Source organism: Stegodyphus dumicola, chromosome X1 (genome assembly GCF_044657685.1).
Source record: "Stegodyphus dumicola isolate Sdum_Otavi_A_Nest chromosome X1, ASM4465768v1".
Classification (NCBI taxonomy): Eukaryota; Metazoa; Arthropoda; class Arachnida; order Araneae; family Eresidae; genus Stegodyphus; species Stegodyphus dumicola.
Genome location: NC_140780.1, coordinates 135,870,491 through 135,886,812, shown reverse-complemented (window position 1 = coordinate 135,886,812; position 16,322 = coordinate 135,870,491). Strand labels below are relative to the sequence as shown.

The 16,322-nt window shown below is 32.6% G+C and overlaps 1 protein-coding gene across 7 annotated transcripts in view; it reads right to left on the bottom strand.

Annotated features, from left to right (window-relative positions):
* Scgalpha (sarcoglycan alpha) overlaps positions 1-16,322 on the bottom strand; it is a 146,068-nt gene that overhangs the window by 94,619 nt on the left and 35,127 nt on the right. For all 7 annotated transcript variants that reach the window (XR_015038549.1, XR_015038551.1, XR_015038550.1 and 4 more), the window contains one exon: positions 13,554-13,690. Coding sequence is in view for 3 of the 7 variants with exons in the window: in XM_085807768.1 (XP_085663894.1) it covers positions 13,554-13,690 (137 nt within the window). In the remaining 4 variants the exon portion in view is untranslated. The remainder of the gene's footprint in view (positions 1-13,553; positions 13,691-16,322) is intronic.

Genomic DNA, 16,322 nt, shown 5'->3' with positions numbered 1-16,322 from the left:
CACATATACTTAAGCCTTATTGAGGGTCGGTGCTAGATATCTTACCACCTGATGCAGTCTCTGTGGGTCCTAAATTCTGCGACTCGGTGCGGCCATACGAGCGTTGGTGCTGGTTCTGGGTTTATGTGAGTAACAAATCAGTTATTCTTAATTCAAATAGCCCTAAATGTAATCTTTGGGTCTATAAATATAATCAACAAAATCTATTTTTAGCATATGGAAAGAAATTTTTGGTAAACTTCTCCTCATCAACATTTTTAGCGCATTTAACTTAAACCTGTAATCATCTCCAAGCATAATGTCAACATAAAAGGTTACCATACTCCTTTATTATTCAATTACTAATATAAAAAAATTGTTTAAGAATCCCTACATGAGTTGCTACTCAAGTTGTCATGTTTTGATAAACATGCTGTGATGAATGGAAAGTATTTTTGCTTGCGTACAGGTTCATTATAAATTGAATGCACAAGTCAGATGAAAAATTAATAAAATTTATTATTATCACAACAAATAAAACAAAATGCTTAAATTTCCTCAGATACTCGCACAATATCCCAATATCTCATATCAGTTATCTTTTAAACTACTAAACACATTCAACAGAACTAATTGAAAATAGAGAAAGTTAATCCGATTTCAAAGCGAATTCGCTACAGTAAGCAACAACAGTTTTCTAAACAAACTCATAAAACAACTACTGAATTGAGAGGTTTTCATCCTTTTTAGAACCTTTTTAAATCATGCATGAGCATATTCTGTTACGTTATCGATTTTTCCCAAAAAGCAAAAGTGTGCAATTACAAAATATCTATTTATTAAATGCTCATGCTCCTGTATTTTTAATTTTCAGGCATAGCTTTCTCTTCAAATAAGTCGCATGCAGCATTGCATGGGGAAATGAAACAATTTAATAACAATGCTATTAAAAATAGCAAACTAAATAAATCAATACAAAAACCATACAATATAATAAATAATGATTTGCCAGGTTGGTGTCAGATCAACGATGTATCTACGTGGAATGTTTCAGTTTGAGATGTGTGCCAAGTCGACAGCAGGAACAGAGCCAAATTACCGATCATACAAATTTATCCTAAAATGACCTTTTCTTCAATAACAAGGTTATTTTATTTAGTGTCAAAGTGAAATTAAGAATCGGTACTCTCCAGATGTTTTATTATGCACGGAGGGGAGGAATCAAATACTCATGTATAAAGCCTACGACAAAAACATCGTTGGTGGTTTTGAGGCCTGGATTTTAGATCATTCCGGATAATGGATGTCCGGATTTCGGACTTTGTACTGTATTAAACTTTCAAAATCTGTTCAAGACGTAACAATAAAGTCCTGAGATTGTAAAATGAAATAATTGTTTTGTAACTATGAATTTTAAAAAATAGTAGATGAGGAGGGGAATCTGAGGACTTTCGATGATCGGGGGGGAGAATAGTATATAATTGCATGAGTAAAACTGTCTTTAATGCAGTACAAAGTTCAAGATCTGAAATCATTGAAACTTCTGCGATTCCAAATTCCAGAAATTTCAGGATTTTAGATCATCAGTTTAAATTTAATAAAATTACATATAGAAATCTTAAAATAAAAATATATAGTGTTGTTTAAAAGAGTGAAGCATTTATGATCTTAAGAGAACCAAAATTTGCAAGGGGAAAAAGAAAACTTCTCAATGTTAGCATTTGTTTCGTCTCATTAAATTTTTTTTTCAACATAATGTAAAGAATTTCGTTTTATGTGTCATCTTTTTTCCTTTATTTTCAGAGTGAGAAATTTATTGTTGAGGTAGCTTATTTCATTCATTGCTATTTCAAGAAATCACATTAAGTAATAATTTAAATCTTTCCATTTTCAACAACCTCTTTATTATATTCCTTGTAATCAGTGGTGATATTTTCTGGATTTTAAACCATAGCAAAGATATAGTCCTCTGTTAATTAACTGCGGCCAGGGACATTGTCAATGCAATAAAGATCTTATAGTTATATCAGCTTCATTTAGCATACCTTTAGTTTCTTCGCATATTCCGTTTTCATAGTTATATCAGCTTCATTTAGCATACCTTTAGTTTCTTCGCATATTCCGTTTTCAGTTTGATAGAAAAAGCCACCTGGCATTTTTTATTTCCTCGGCACCAGGCATAACCAGTTTGGTTTGACTTCTTTCCTGATGTAAATACATTTTCTTTTTCTTTGTTTCTCTCTCTCTCCCCCTTTTAAAATTATTATTGTATTATTGAAATGGATTTTTGAGATTTACTTTATAGGATATCCAGGTTTCGAATGCCTCTTCAGTTTCATTTTGATGAAGGAAGAAATTTTAATTTGGCTGTAATTCAAGAATGCTGCAAGCTACTCGGCATCAACAAAACCCAAATGACACCTTTACACCCCCAGTCAGATGGCATGATGAGAAGTTTAATTGAACCATCCTGAATATCCTCTGATTGGTGGTTTCCAGCAAGCAACTGGCCTGGAACAAGAAGTTATGTTTGTTTTAACAGGCCTATCACAGTGTTGTCCACGGACTACCAGTTATTCCCCATCTCAGACGATTTTTTTTCATCACCTTCATGTGCCTTGTGATCTCTTATTTGGTCACTCTCCGGATCCGCCTTCATCACGTTCATCCAAGATTTCCAGGCACAGTTTGAAGTGATGCACAATTTTGAGAGCAAGTCATCATGGTGACAGAGAAGATGAAGATACGACATTACATGAGAGCTATAGGACATTGATTCCACAAAGGAGACAAAATGTGGTTAACGAATGCAATTTGCTGGAATGAACTTTTCTCTCATTTTCTCTCATCTCCTAAATTACAGTCACCTTGGGACATTCCTTACACAGGCTGAACCCCGTCGTAGTTCTGATCAGTAAGTTATCCAATTCTAAGCCTAAAGTCATTCATTACAACAAGCTAGTGCCTTACTATGGCCATAGTACATAATCTCGATAGCATATATATAACATAAGTACCATACTAAGACCATGGTCTTATGTGTATATAACATTGCAAATTCAAGCATTTATTTATTGATTTAGTATTTGATTTGCTGTATGTTATTTATTGAAATTATTATTTTAATATTGTATTGATTTTTCTTAGTTATAAGTATGGCTTCCTGTCCAGGAATTGTTGTTGCTGTTTCTAATGCCTAAAGTGATCCAACATTATTTAGACCTATACAAGTCCAAATACCTCTAAAAAGGCTAAAAAGAGAAGAGTTTTCAGAAAAAAACCTCATCCAAGGTAAAATCAAGAAAAAATAATCTCTAGTAGTACCACAGTCCTTTTTTACACTCAGAGAACAGACCACCATAAGTGCAAAGCATATTTGACCGGAAAGCCTCTAAAGCAGCAGCCTTACCTGCAATCTAATACCCATATGGGAGGGAATTGATTGGATGTGCACTTCAGAATTAACCAAAAGCATATAAAGTAAGCTCAGGATAGATATGCCAGCCCTGTCCCCAACCTTCCTATAGAGGTTGGGGACAGGGCTGAACAAATAATCAGCTGTCAGTCTGAACAGCTGTCTTCTGAATCAGCTGTCTTCTGAACAAATAATCAGCTGTCAGTTAGGATCCATATATCCACAAAAATCTGGTTCAACAATATTCTCCACATAGCTCAGGCCTCTTTCGAGAGCAATGAGCTCAGATCTGAATGCAGAGCAAGAATTTGAATTTTTATTTTTAAGTCTATAAGTAAAAGTAGGAATCTTGATAAAGACACCACTACAAGAATGGCCATGATCTCTCTTGCTGCCATCTGTATATATTTGAAAAGCATCTTTAGTTACATGATTGATAGTTTCCAGGGCCATCTGTATCGTGAATTCAAGGTTGTCAGCATTTTTATGAACTTGATTCAAAAGTTTGATGTGAGAAATGGATCCCACTAAAGTCACAGACAAGACCTCAGAGTGTGACATTCAATCCAGCAAGGGAGGAGCAAATTAACAAAGCTTTGCAAAACTGCTTGAGAAAAGAGACTGTTTCTCTTCAGTCTTTGGTTATTTTTATTCTCCCCCAAAATTCAAGCATGCAAAAACGAGAGAAATTTTGTCTACTTCAATGCATTTCAGAATACAAAGTGACTTCATGAGTCAATGTTTAAAGCATTTACTCAACCCTCTTCCCCACATTTCACACATCTGTCTGTAATGTTATGTGCAGCCAGCTAGACTAAAGTGCCTGGGTTTAGTTGTAGAACAGCAATGTTTAGAATGTAACAGAGAAAGAAAGGATTATCTCCATTACAAATTGATGGGGGATTTGGTAGTAGTGAATTGTAATATTGTCCTATTTTTAGGACAGTTAAAAACGAAAGGAAAATTTATCTTTTAGATAAAATTTTTTGATAATATTTTTTCACTGGTATAAAAGTATGGAATATTATCTCGGTAAATTTATATGTATGTTTTTCTTCAAGCTCAAAATTTTAACAGGGTTCATAGCCACATTTTAGTTAAAAAAATAAGCACCTATAAGCACTTTTCAAACACATTTTAAGAAAAAAAAATAAGCACCTGTCTAATTACATTATACACAACTACATAACCTTAAAAGAAAAATTAGACTTGCAATTTAAAATATGAGCAATGCAATATTTATCAAGAGAATGAGCATTACATCAACCATGGAAAACAACTTTTTTTTTTTTTTTTTTTTTTTTTTTTTAAATTTTAAATGACAGTTCAATTTACAGAATTAGTTCACAATGAGAGAAAAAAAAGAATATGCAGAACTAAACTATATTACAAGATTTAATGATGAAATTTCAGTTCAAAATGTAGAAAATAAATAATAATAAGCCATATTAATTGTATTCGCTTGGCATCTAATAATAAATACAATTTATTTTCCCACTCATATTAATATTTAAATAATTTAAATCAAAATTCTGAACATTTTCTAAATTTTCATTGCATAACAGTTTTCCCTTAACATATATTCCAAGCAAAGTAATTTAAGTAAAAAAGAGGAACATTTCTGAAATCAGGAGACGGGAAATTGCTTCATGCAGTCATCCTTAAACAGTAAAAGCTTAACTAACCCGCATACTCGGAAATTGCCGAATATTCCGTATAGTCGGGCGTAACTGGAAAAAGAGGATGGGGGGAGATTGTAGCCGTTCTTTAGATTTCTCGGCTAAATAAATGATTTTGACATTTCGATATGTGCATCATATAAAAATAGACCAACGGAACTGAGAAATATTCTGCTTAGAAAGCACGGTAAAACTCTTTTAAGTGTTCATAAATAAATCTCAGAATGAACATCAAAATTAATTATATCTGCAAAATATCACAAACATTATTGCGCAATACGTGCGGCGTAATTCTTCCATATGTGATATTACGCAATCGGAATCAACAACTGCCGGTATTCGGAGAATAAAGAACTAAATAAAGGAAAAAAAAAGAGACTTACTAATCTGGAGTGTTTTTGATTCTACTTTTGAACAGATTGCGTTAAATTTCAGCAATTTTCATTCTTCCCTTGGGTTGGGTAGACCGCAAAACTTTTAGTCCTATTCAATCCAGATTGGACAGTGACAAAAAAAAAAAAAAAAAAAAAAGTCCGCTGCTTCAATACTAGAGATTTTGCGGAGAAAGGGGAGAACCTCCCAACCTCCGTACTGTATAATGTATTGGGGGGGGGGAATATTCTGACTATTCGATTACTTTCCTTTTATTTAAGCCATTCCGCATATTATTCCTTAGAAAGCTAATCTGTGTAAAAATACACCCATTTTTGGAAGTTTATCTACACTTCAGGAGCTACTGCAACTATATTACTATAAATATTCATACATATGCTCATAATATAAGCATAACGCTCATAATAAACACGAATATGAACTGACCACGCGGAACGAGAATGCAAATTAAAATCTTGATAGAAATTCAAACGTGTGTAGTATTTGGGTGGGCGGAAAAGAATACCGAATTACCGGAATTTTCTATGGTTTTCGCAATTCTTTGACCAAAAGAACGACGTGCACCTGTCTATACTCTCGCGCGCACCATAGGTTATGTTAATGCAGAGAAAGGGGGGGGAAGCTATTTCCGGGAGTATGATTCACCATCTGACGTTCCATATAAGGAAGAAAAGTTGTTTATTTAGTTTCAGCTTTGGTACGGGAGGAAAAATGCGCGTTCATTAAAAAAAGCACTAAAAGCAAAAAATAAGCACTAAAAACAAAAAAATAAGGGCTTTAAAGAAAAAGTAAGCACCTATAAGGGCCCTTATATTTTATTTTCAAATATAAGGACTTATAAGCACTTGTAAGGACGGCTACGAACCCTGTTTAATAAACCCATACGTTGAAAACATAAGCAAACAAATCTGTAAAAATCCCCATTTAAAAAAAAATTAATAAAAAATATCTAATTATAATTTGCAATAAGATAAATACTAAATAATAAATAGTCTTTAATTTGAATAAATTATTTCCAAGATTTTATGCAAATACAATTTACATGTGCTGTCCTATGTTTATGATGATGAGGAAATATGAGTTAAACAGTCCATTCCAAGAGGTAATTTTAAATGGCCAAGGAACTTGTACACATTTAGCTCCCCTTAAATCACAGCTTTATTTGAAAAAAGGAATTTGCTGTTTCAGGGGCTTAAAAATTCTAACAGTAGCGACATTAGAATTCCATTTAACGGAACTAATACAGAGCTTAAATAAGCCTATGCTATCAATAAAATAAAAGGTGGGAGCAAAATATGCAGTAATGTTGATGCCAGAGCACTTAGCTCAAAGCTGTGGAAGCTCACAAGAGCTCCAAGTAAAGAATGGTATTTTGCGTTGGCTTTCTGTAAAAGGTGTTTCACTTTTCAAATCGTTGCCACGAAATATTAGAGCCCTGCATTATATTTAAAAATATTAAATAATGAGGAATTTTCATGAATGTATGTATGTGTCTCACACTGTGATAAAACAACGGTAACTAGAGACATCAAACTTTGAATAACATAGTCCTTCACTTGAATATAGGAATCTGGAAGCACAAATTTGGAGTTTAGAATTTGCTTTATTATCTATTTCATATTATGTAAAACTTTGAATTTTTGATTAACAAACTCATCAGTTTCAAAGCGAGGCATGGCAACACCATATAAAAAAAAAAACATTTTTATCTCCAGCGCATGAGACTATCGAAAATTCTAAAGTTAAGGCTCTTTTTGGTTATTTTGTGGTATTGCTGTTGAATTTAATTTTAAGGTTTAAGTATGGAGAACATGATATTTAATAAATAAAGGTAACAATGAAAACGTTAAAAAACGCCTTTTTGAGCGTAATATAAAATTTGAAGGCCTTCAGATTTATTTATTTTATGTGCGTCTGTGTTTGAGACAAATAATCAGATATATACTGATTAAAAGGAAATATAAATTAAGAGAATTTAAATAGAATGAAAAAAAGCACATAACCCATTAGTGGTCAGAATGAATAAGATTGATAAATGGTGCTAGTTCGACATAGGTTAGAATATCCAATAGAATATCCAAGAACAAGCTGAACAAGCGTTTATGGTTTTTCCTTACATATAAGGTAAACAAACATGTGTCCCTTTGAAAGTCCTCCACAAAATATGATGTAATTGTAAGATCATACATTGTCGACATCATGCCAAAACTACAAATCAAAAATATCTCTTTCCGAGAGAAATAACTTTATTGGCATAGGCTTTGTTTTGCAAAAATCAATGTTCTACACTATAGTTTTAACATGTTTATCGAAAACAAATGCATTTTACTTTTTGATCATAATGCAAAACAAAAAATAACATAAAAATTTCAATATTAATATTTAAAAGTATCACTGTCATCCTCGGCAAGGAATGTGAAAATATTGTTCATTTTTCCCTGGTTGATTATAATAGTTTAAATTCATGGGCTAAAATTTTAAAATGATATTTATTCATTTTTTAATTCTATAGTGTATAACACAGATTTTTGCAAAATTCTTAAAGCTGCTTTTTTTACAGTTTTAAAGCTTCTGTTCCTTTTTAAGGAAAAACGTAAACATCTAAAAATAACACAAAATGTAGGCACATACTCTTTGCTTTCTTCAGCTCTGTTTAAGAACAAAAGTGTATCAACGAATAGAAAAGGCATTTTACTTAATTGCAGGAAGCAATATAGAAGCTAATTAGCCCTTAGGGATAACTATGAGGGATCCGGTCAATTTGATTATGAGAAAGTAAAAAGTAATGAATCTGATCTAAAGTCTTCGAAAGTTACTGTTTATTTTTCCTGCAAATTTTGCTGCGAGTTGTGTTACTAGAAATAATCCTTTAACTTGTATTGGGTTAAAGTAAATCACATAATATGGGATGCCCTGAAAAAAGAAAGCGTAAATTAGAAAAAAGTGTAAAAAAAATTTACGCTCTTTTCTCCAAAAACATGTACATTTTCTAACTAAGTAAACTCTACCAGAAGCATTTCTGTTGTGAAAAAGGCAACCAATCTTTCCTCATTTAAAAATTCTGATTATTATATAATTATAGCTATTATAATAATAGGTATAATTATATAATAAATAAAATAATTTTTAATGCATTCAAAATTCATGTGGTATGTGCTGTTGTTTGTGTAAAATTTTAAAAAATGAAAGATATCTATCCCATTTTGGTCATTATCCAGAAATTCTTACAAAGGATAAGAAAGAATTTATTTTTAATTTTGGCCTTTGTAGACCAAAAGATACTGATTTTCCCCAAAATAAAGACAGCAAATAATTTTCTTCTGTTCATTATGCACGGATTAATAACTCCGTTTTAGAGACAGATTTTGCTTTGTTATTCACTTGAGCTTAATAAAGACTATTGCGGACAATGTTGGTTAAATTTCAAATAAGGATAGATGTGGTCAACAGGAATACAGTACTGGCAAGCATTACCCATAAGAAAAGAAAAGAAAAGCACGAGAGATCTCTCATATCGCAAGCAGTATTGAAAAGAAAATTGGGAAACAAATAACTGTATTGATCAAATAATGGAAAAATCTGTAAAAGGTGAAATGAATTTCAGTAAATTTTAGAGAGATTAAATCCAGACAACTTTAGCAAAAAATATCTAAAAATTAGCTTCTAATGTCAAATTATTGGAAGAACATGACACTGTGATGAATAACGTTATAAAAATACTCTCAAGCACTGTTAAATATAAGAAGTCTGCAACATAAAGTGAGTTGATTGTTTAAATAGTATTTGTTTAAAAACAAAGCTTTTAGATGAAATTAAAAATTCTCTTTATTTCTTTGTATGAAGTGAAGAAAGTATCGTAATCATGAAAATATTTGATTATCTTATTTCAATGGAAATATCCATTTTGACTGTTCTCGAATCCATCTGGGGGTTCACCAGCAGCCGAGCGGTAAACTCGCTGAACATTGGTAGTTCGGTCCGAGGTTCGAATTCCCCAAACGGCCTGGCTGCATAGGCCTTCGCAGTTTTTCCCATGTGTAACGTGTATAGGAGCCAGTTTCCCTTAGAAAAAACTATACGAAGGCATCCCTTCCCCTCGAGACTTTGCAGTAATCACATAAACCAAACCGAATTCATTTGGGTTTTTTGGGGGGGTCGTAACATCTGTACATAAAGAAAGGGGGGAAAAATTCTTTTTTTCCAAAAACGATTTTAAAATGGATTCAAAAGGGATTTTTCTGGACCTTTGTATGTTCGCATGTACGAACGTATGTATGCATACATATATATATATGCATCGCATAACTCAAAACTGATTAGCCGTAAACTGTAGAAAGTTTGCACATGGGGATGCTATAATATCCATTTGTGAACTTCTCTTTTTTACTGCATTTGCCAGTGTACATTTACATTATATTCGCCCCCTTACCGGCCTTTGTTTTTTAAATTGCTGGTCGTAGTCATATCCTCCAATTACAGAAGTTTTTTAAATGACGAAAAATGTTTTGGCTATGTCAAATTTAAAACAACATAATTCTCGACAAATAACGAAATTTAACTTCTCGGTTCCTATACTTGGGAAAGTTTTGTACTCGTTATGAAAAAATAAATTAGAAGAAGTTTAAATTTTGTTCAACTTCTCGGTTCCTATACTTATACTTGGGAGAGTTTTGTACTCGTTATGAAAAAATAAATTAGAAGTTTGGTTTCTGTAAGACCAGGATATTTAATTCAAAATTTGCAATTTTTTATGTCATTTTCAGCTTGCTTTGAGGAATCAGGTAATAAAGTTAAAATTATTCGAGGAAATATCTAAATGAAATGCAGCAAAAAATGGGCATAATTTAATAGGCGATACATGGAAGTCATGTGTGTCCATATCAGATTTTTAACTATTAATCCTGATCTGATAAAAATCATTATCAAAATGTTGGTTCTGGAAACCTCAATTTTGGGCGGGGGATTAGTACTGTAAATTTTATAGGTGGGCCAATAATTATTTTTTGCATAGGGGCCCTAAAGTTCTAGTTACACCATTGACTGCAGCATCTCTGTTTTGCATACAACCATCAGTTTGTGATGATTGCGTAAATGAAATTGCTGTAAATATGTTGAAGGCAATACATAAAGATGATTTACCCTCTCCGGAATTTTTAAAGAAAGAGACGAAACATTGCCGATGGCATTTTAATATCTATTTCCTAAGCAAAGATGCCAGACACACCAATTTTGGCTTTAAAAGCTTCAAATAAAATCTTTTTACCAAATATTGATGTGCACATAGGAGCTACACTGTCAATAACATCTTGCAAATGTGAACGTTCCGCAAGAGCTTTGAAAAGGTTAGACAACTATAATAGAGCTATCATAATGGAAGAGCCCAGAAATTCTTTGGCATTAATGCACATTTATTATACCAAAGAAATAGTAATTGACAAAATTATTCTCAACATTTTGCGAATGTGAACGTTCCGCAAGTGCTTCGAAAAGGTTCAAAAATTATAGTACTGCTACTATAACGGAAGAGCACAGAAATTCTTTGGCATTAATGCACATGCATTATACCAAAGAAATAGCAATTGACAAAATTATTGATATGTTTGCCAGTTTACAGCCATTGAAAATGGAATTCAGGAATATTTTAATTGCCGAACCAAAATGAAAGGCCAGAAAAATGTTTGCCTTTTTAAAAGAAAAAAAACATAGTTGCAGTTTAATTTCATGTCCAAAATAAATGATGTATTTACAACTTTAATGTATTTAATTTAATATCTTTATTATATAAATATACAACAAAAATATGGATTTTATATATTTATTTATCTTTATAATTTTATTATGAAACCAAAGAAAGATGAATTTCAAAATTCTGTTAATATTTTAATAATAATTTTTAATTAATTTAAAAACAAAACTATTGAATTATGCATTTGGTATATTTGTAAGATAATAATTATAAATACTATAGTGAAATGCAATATATCCATAATTATGTTACATAATTTTATCATCAATAAAATGAATTAATATAATTATTACTTATATTACTTTAATATAATATATATGTCACGTAATAATCATATATATACTTGATGATGCTGTAATAGGTAGAACATTATAGCCATAGGAGTCGTCATAGAAGAAATGTCAAAACATTTAGAATTTAGACCTGTGTGCACTTAACTTGGCGGCCATTCAGTGACATTTTGGTTCGATCCCTGTATCAACACAATAGCAACTGAAATTTAATAACTGTAATTGATTTCATATGCAATCGTAACCACAGCCGGCCCTCAGATGCCTTCCAGTAATTTCAAGAAGTATTAGACATCTATTGGCAGCCAGGTGATAACTATATAATACTGGAGAGAGCATCTACTCTTGGTCACAGTAGTTAGTTCAGCATGAGTTTGGAGTTCTGAGATATCTCTGGGTTAGTTTCGCTCTTTAGATTCACTTTGCATTGCATTGTGTTTAACATTCTCAGTAGTTTGAAGTGTACCTACTGATTGTACTCTGTGATACTGTGAAGAGTTGTACTATTCTGTGGAAAGTTCCACAACTCTGAAGTGTTTCTTTGATAAAATAAATTTTACCAACCTATCATCGGACCAGTGTATATTCATTCTATTATGAAACCATATGCACGCAACAGTATATAGTATATGTTTCCCATTGCAAATTAAAATTTTGTTTACACATCTTTCTCATTTATACGTCATTTGTGAGTGGTCCCTTGAAAGACACATAAACAGTGCTCCACTGAAATTTTAAATATAATGTAATTGATCAATAACTTAAAAATTTTAATATGAAAAAACTGATAAACCATTTTATGCCAAATTTTAAATAAAATTCTCTACAATTTCCATTTAAAATAAGAATTTCTGCCCCTATATGATCCTTATAATGCAAATTGAGGGTAAATTTTTTGATAAATCCACCAAATATTTGAAAAAAAGTTAAAACTGCTATTTTAACCCTTTCAGGACGGGCATCCCATATACGCATTCCCTAAGAACGTCTCTTACAGCCGGGCGTCCCATCCACGCATCGCTAGAGACTGCATTCAGAGGACGGGTGATGCGTATACGCATTTTAAGCTGGAACGTTTTTCTGAAGGCCACTAGATGGCATTCTATGTTCCATTACTTTTGAAATGAACACAGTTTTAGGTTCCTGACCTTGAGTTTCTGCCAGATATATTCTGTCTGACTTTGGTACTTTACTCATCAACTGTTACGAAGGGGGAAGCGAAAGCGTAAACAGAGGTGGGCTCTTTAATACGCCGTGTGCTAATGTAAATATTCGCATGTCTGATTTATATCCAATTACTTTTTTAATTCTATTTTTTCCTCTACTATATACGGTCTTTCAGGGTTACTAGACAGCCCAGTCAGTCTTGTATTGACTTCAGATATATTCCTGTTTTTTCTCTTTTTATTTCTGGAAGTCTCACCTCTTGTCTATTATGGGGCGAAGGCACTATTTATCAGAGGAAGAATACCCTCGTATGGTTAATGAACCATTTACTAATGCAGATGAGAGTGATGATTCTTTTTCTAAAGATTTAAAAAGTGATACTTTTTCTAAGAGTTAGAAAGTGATACTTCTCCGTGCTTCGAGATTTACCACACTCAGTCTTCATTTTAAATTTTGTTACTTCTTACTGTAAATAGGCTTTATTGTGTTTTTTTTATTAATTTTAGACTGTATTGATGGATTCTATCAATTAAAACTTTGGAATAATTTGAATAGCGCTTCCAAAAATTATTTTACAAGATAAGGAAATTTTTAAGTATATTTTCATGTAGAATAAAGAAAAAAACGTTATTAAGTGCTAATTTTAACATATATAAGACCTCAAGTAATAATCTAAAATGATACCAAAAATTACAAGGCTAGAAGTGAAACTTTTTTTCTGATTTTTTTTATAAAATTAGGCTTAGTGATGCAAAACCTCCGTCCTGTACGGTGACTGCATTCGATTCCCTTCCGTCCCGCACGAGTGTCTTAAACAAAGGTGCACCATCGCGTAAAGGTTAAAAATGCAAAACTTTTACAAAAATATACACTAACTGCCTTACTTCAATTAATACATCACCAGGTTCTTCCGCTGAACCATAAAAATAAGCATTACTTTCATTTGCTGGGTGATGACAGAACATCCAGTGTGGTAAATCGGGCATGTCTAACAATGACACGCTGTACTCCAGCTGATCTCCTATTAAAAAATACAAATTTTAATATAACTTATAAAACTGCCCAAATATTTTTGTTCATGCTTACAGCTATAACTGCACATTTAGTTCATATATAACACAATCTTCAACATATAAAAACTTATAAGAATATTCTGTTCTTCCTGATTATCTGCAGACCTTGAACAGTATTCACGAGGCAAAGCCAAAATAGGCATCCCATGACATGGCCAAATGTATTTATGTGACAATCCAGGTAAGCACGAGTGCAGCAGACAAGAGCTGGTTTAAGGAAGGAATTGTAAGGAATGGAACTCTGGAGTTGGCTAACTGATTAAAAAGGAAACATTCCATTTTGTAAAAAATATGATGTTTTATTCAGTAAAAGACAATACAAAAATTACGTTTTCAATTGTTGAAGTTGTATTTCTTAAATGATCAGATTTTATGGCTCAAAATTTATGCACAATGCTGATTTGGTTTGGTTTATTTGACTATGGCAAAACACTCGGGGGGGTTATCTGCCTAAGGGAAGGGATGCTCTTGTGGAGGACTAATGGAAACTGGCTCGTACAAAAATTACACATGGGGAAAACCATGAAAACACCCATCCAACTAACTCATTTACAGAATTCAAACCCTGGACCAAGCTACAAGTGTTCAGTGACCGCTCAGCTGCTGGTGGACCTCCATGCATGATGCTAGATTTGTACAACTCTCTGAAGTATTTTTAAGCAAAAGCAGCTTGCTGTGTACATGGGGAAAACCACAGCATGCAGTGGAAAACTGTGCAAGATGTTGAGTTTGTGCAATTCTCTGATGTTTTTTGAAACTAAACAGATCATTGTGTGCATGGAGTAAACAGCAAAAAAGAAGGAAAGCTCAGAGCTTTATTATGTATGTTTCTTGTGTTTTAAATGTCGTTAGTTGATTCCTGTTTTATATAATTCGTAGTGCATCACTATTTTTTGAAATGGCTGCTGTCATTTGCATCTTGGTGAAAAACTAGTTTTAACTGGCAACTTCTCAGGAAGGTAGGTGAATAATCAGAAAGTACTGGTATTTTTATAAAAACATTGTGGTTATTCCATCTAAATGAATAGACTTCCTATCTCCTATTAAGAAACATCAAAAATATATTCTCTCTTGTTTATAAGCTCTTATAATTAATACCTTCTAAATTCTTAAATATGCATTAGAATAAATACAGTCAAAAGTCGTTAATCCGGACTCGTCGGGACTTCGGCGATTCCGGATTATAGATCATCAGTTTAAATCTCGTAAGATGGCATGCAGAAATTTTAATATTAAAAATATGAAACCGTAATTTATGAAATAAAGAACAATTATGATCTAAAGGGTATCAAAAGTTACAAAAAAAAAGCTTAATATTTATTTGTTTACTTTATTAAACATTTCTTTCAACGTAAGTTGTTTAAGTTGCTTCGTTTTATGTGATAATACTTTCTCTTTAATTCTATAAACAGACATAATTTTTTGTTCAGTTACAAAGTTCCGCTGTTCAAATCCCGTTAATTGTTGTGCCGAGAATACCGACTAACTTGTCAATCGAAATTTTTTCGTTTTCACTAACCTCTCTGTCACATTCTTCATGTCTTTATCCATTTTTTGCAGCAATTCCACTTTTTGTTTGATAGGCATCGAAACATACTTCGGTGCCCATCAAACAAAACGATCCTTTGGGAGCTACAGAATCTAAAATTCTATTTGACATAATCGAAAGTTCAAGTTTACTTTTATAGTACTGATCTTACAGTCTGCAAAAAATAATAAGCCGGATCCAATTCGAAAATTAAGGAACAACGCAATCATCAACATTAACTGATTTAGATAATTAGATAATTTTAGCTTATACCATCCGTTATACATAAAACGCGCACGCAAAATGTATTCTGCGCTTGCGCACACGCAAATGCGCAGTCGTAAGAGGTCTTACTCGCACGTGTAAATGCCTATGCGCATGTGTCAACGCGGCGCATGAGCAGAAAGTTTTTAGCTTTGAGGTCCGGATTATAGATCATTCCGAATTATGGGTGTCCGGATTAACGACTCTTGACTGTATTTGGCTAATGATTTTTTCAAACAGAAAATAAAGAATATGTTTCTGTTTTAAATACACTTTGAAACGTTTTTCAAGAATAATAATATTAACACAACTCTTAAATTTTGAAACACATTTCCCCAAATTTTCTCAAACCCAAATTCAAAATTTTATATTTTTGCCACAATGCTACAGATGTTCATAATTTATGCCTACAAATCGCACAGGGGCTGTTTTCCTGGACCTCATCAAGGCCTTTGACAGGTATTGGTGTAATAAATTTATTGTAAAACGTTTTGATGTGTATGTTTATTATAAGAAGCAATATCCTGCCCTGGATTTCTAATTTTCTAAAAGCCAGAATTGTGAGAGTTAAATTTAACAAGATCCTGTCTAAAGACTTCAGGCACAGTAAAGGTGTTCCACAAGGCTTGGTCCGAGGCCCATTGCTCTTTTCACTGTTCTTTGCTGGAATCAAAAGAGTGATTTCTAAGAGGTGCAGAGTTAGGATTTTTACACACACGTCCTCTGTGTTATATATGTAACTGTAACTGTATCTATTATTATCTTTAATCATAACTGTACTATAGAAT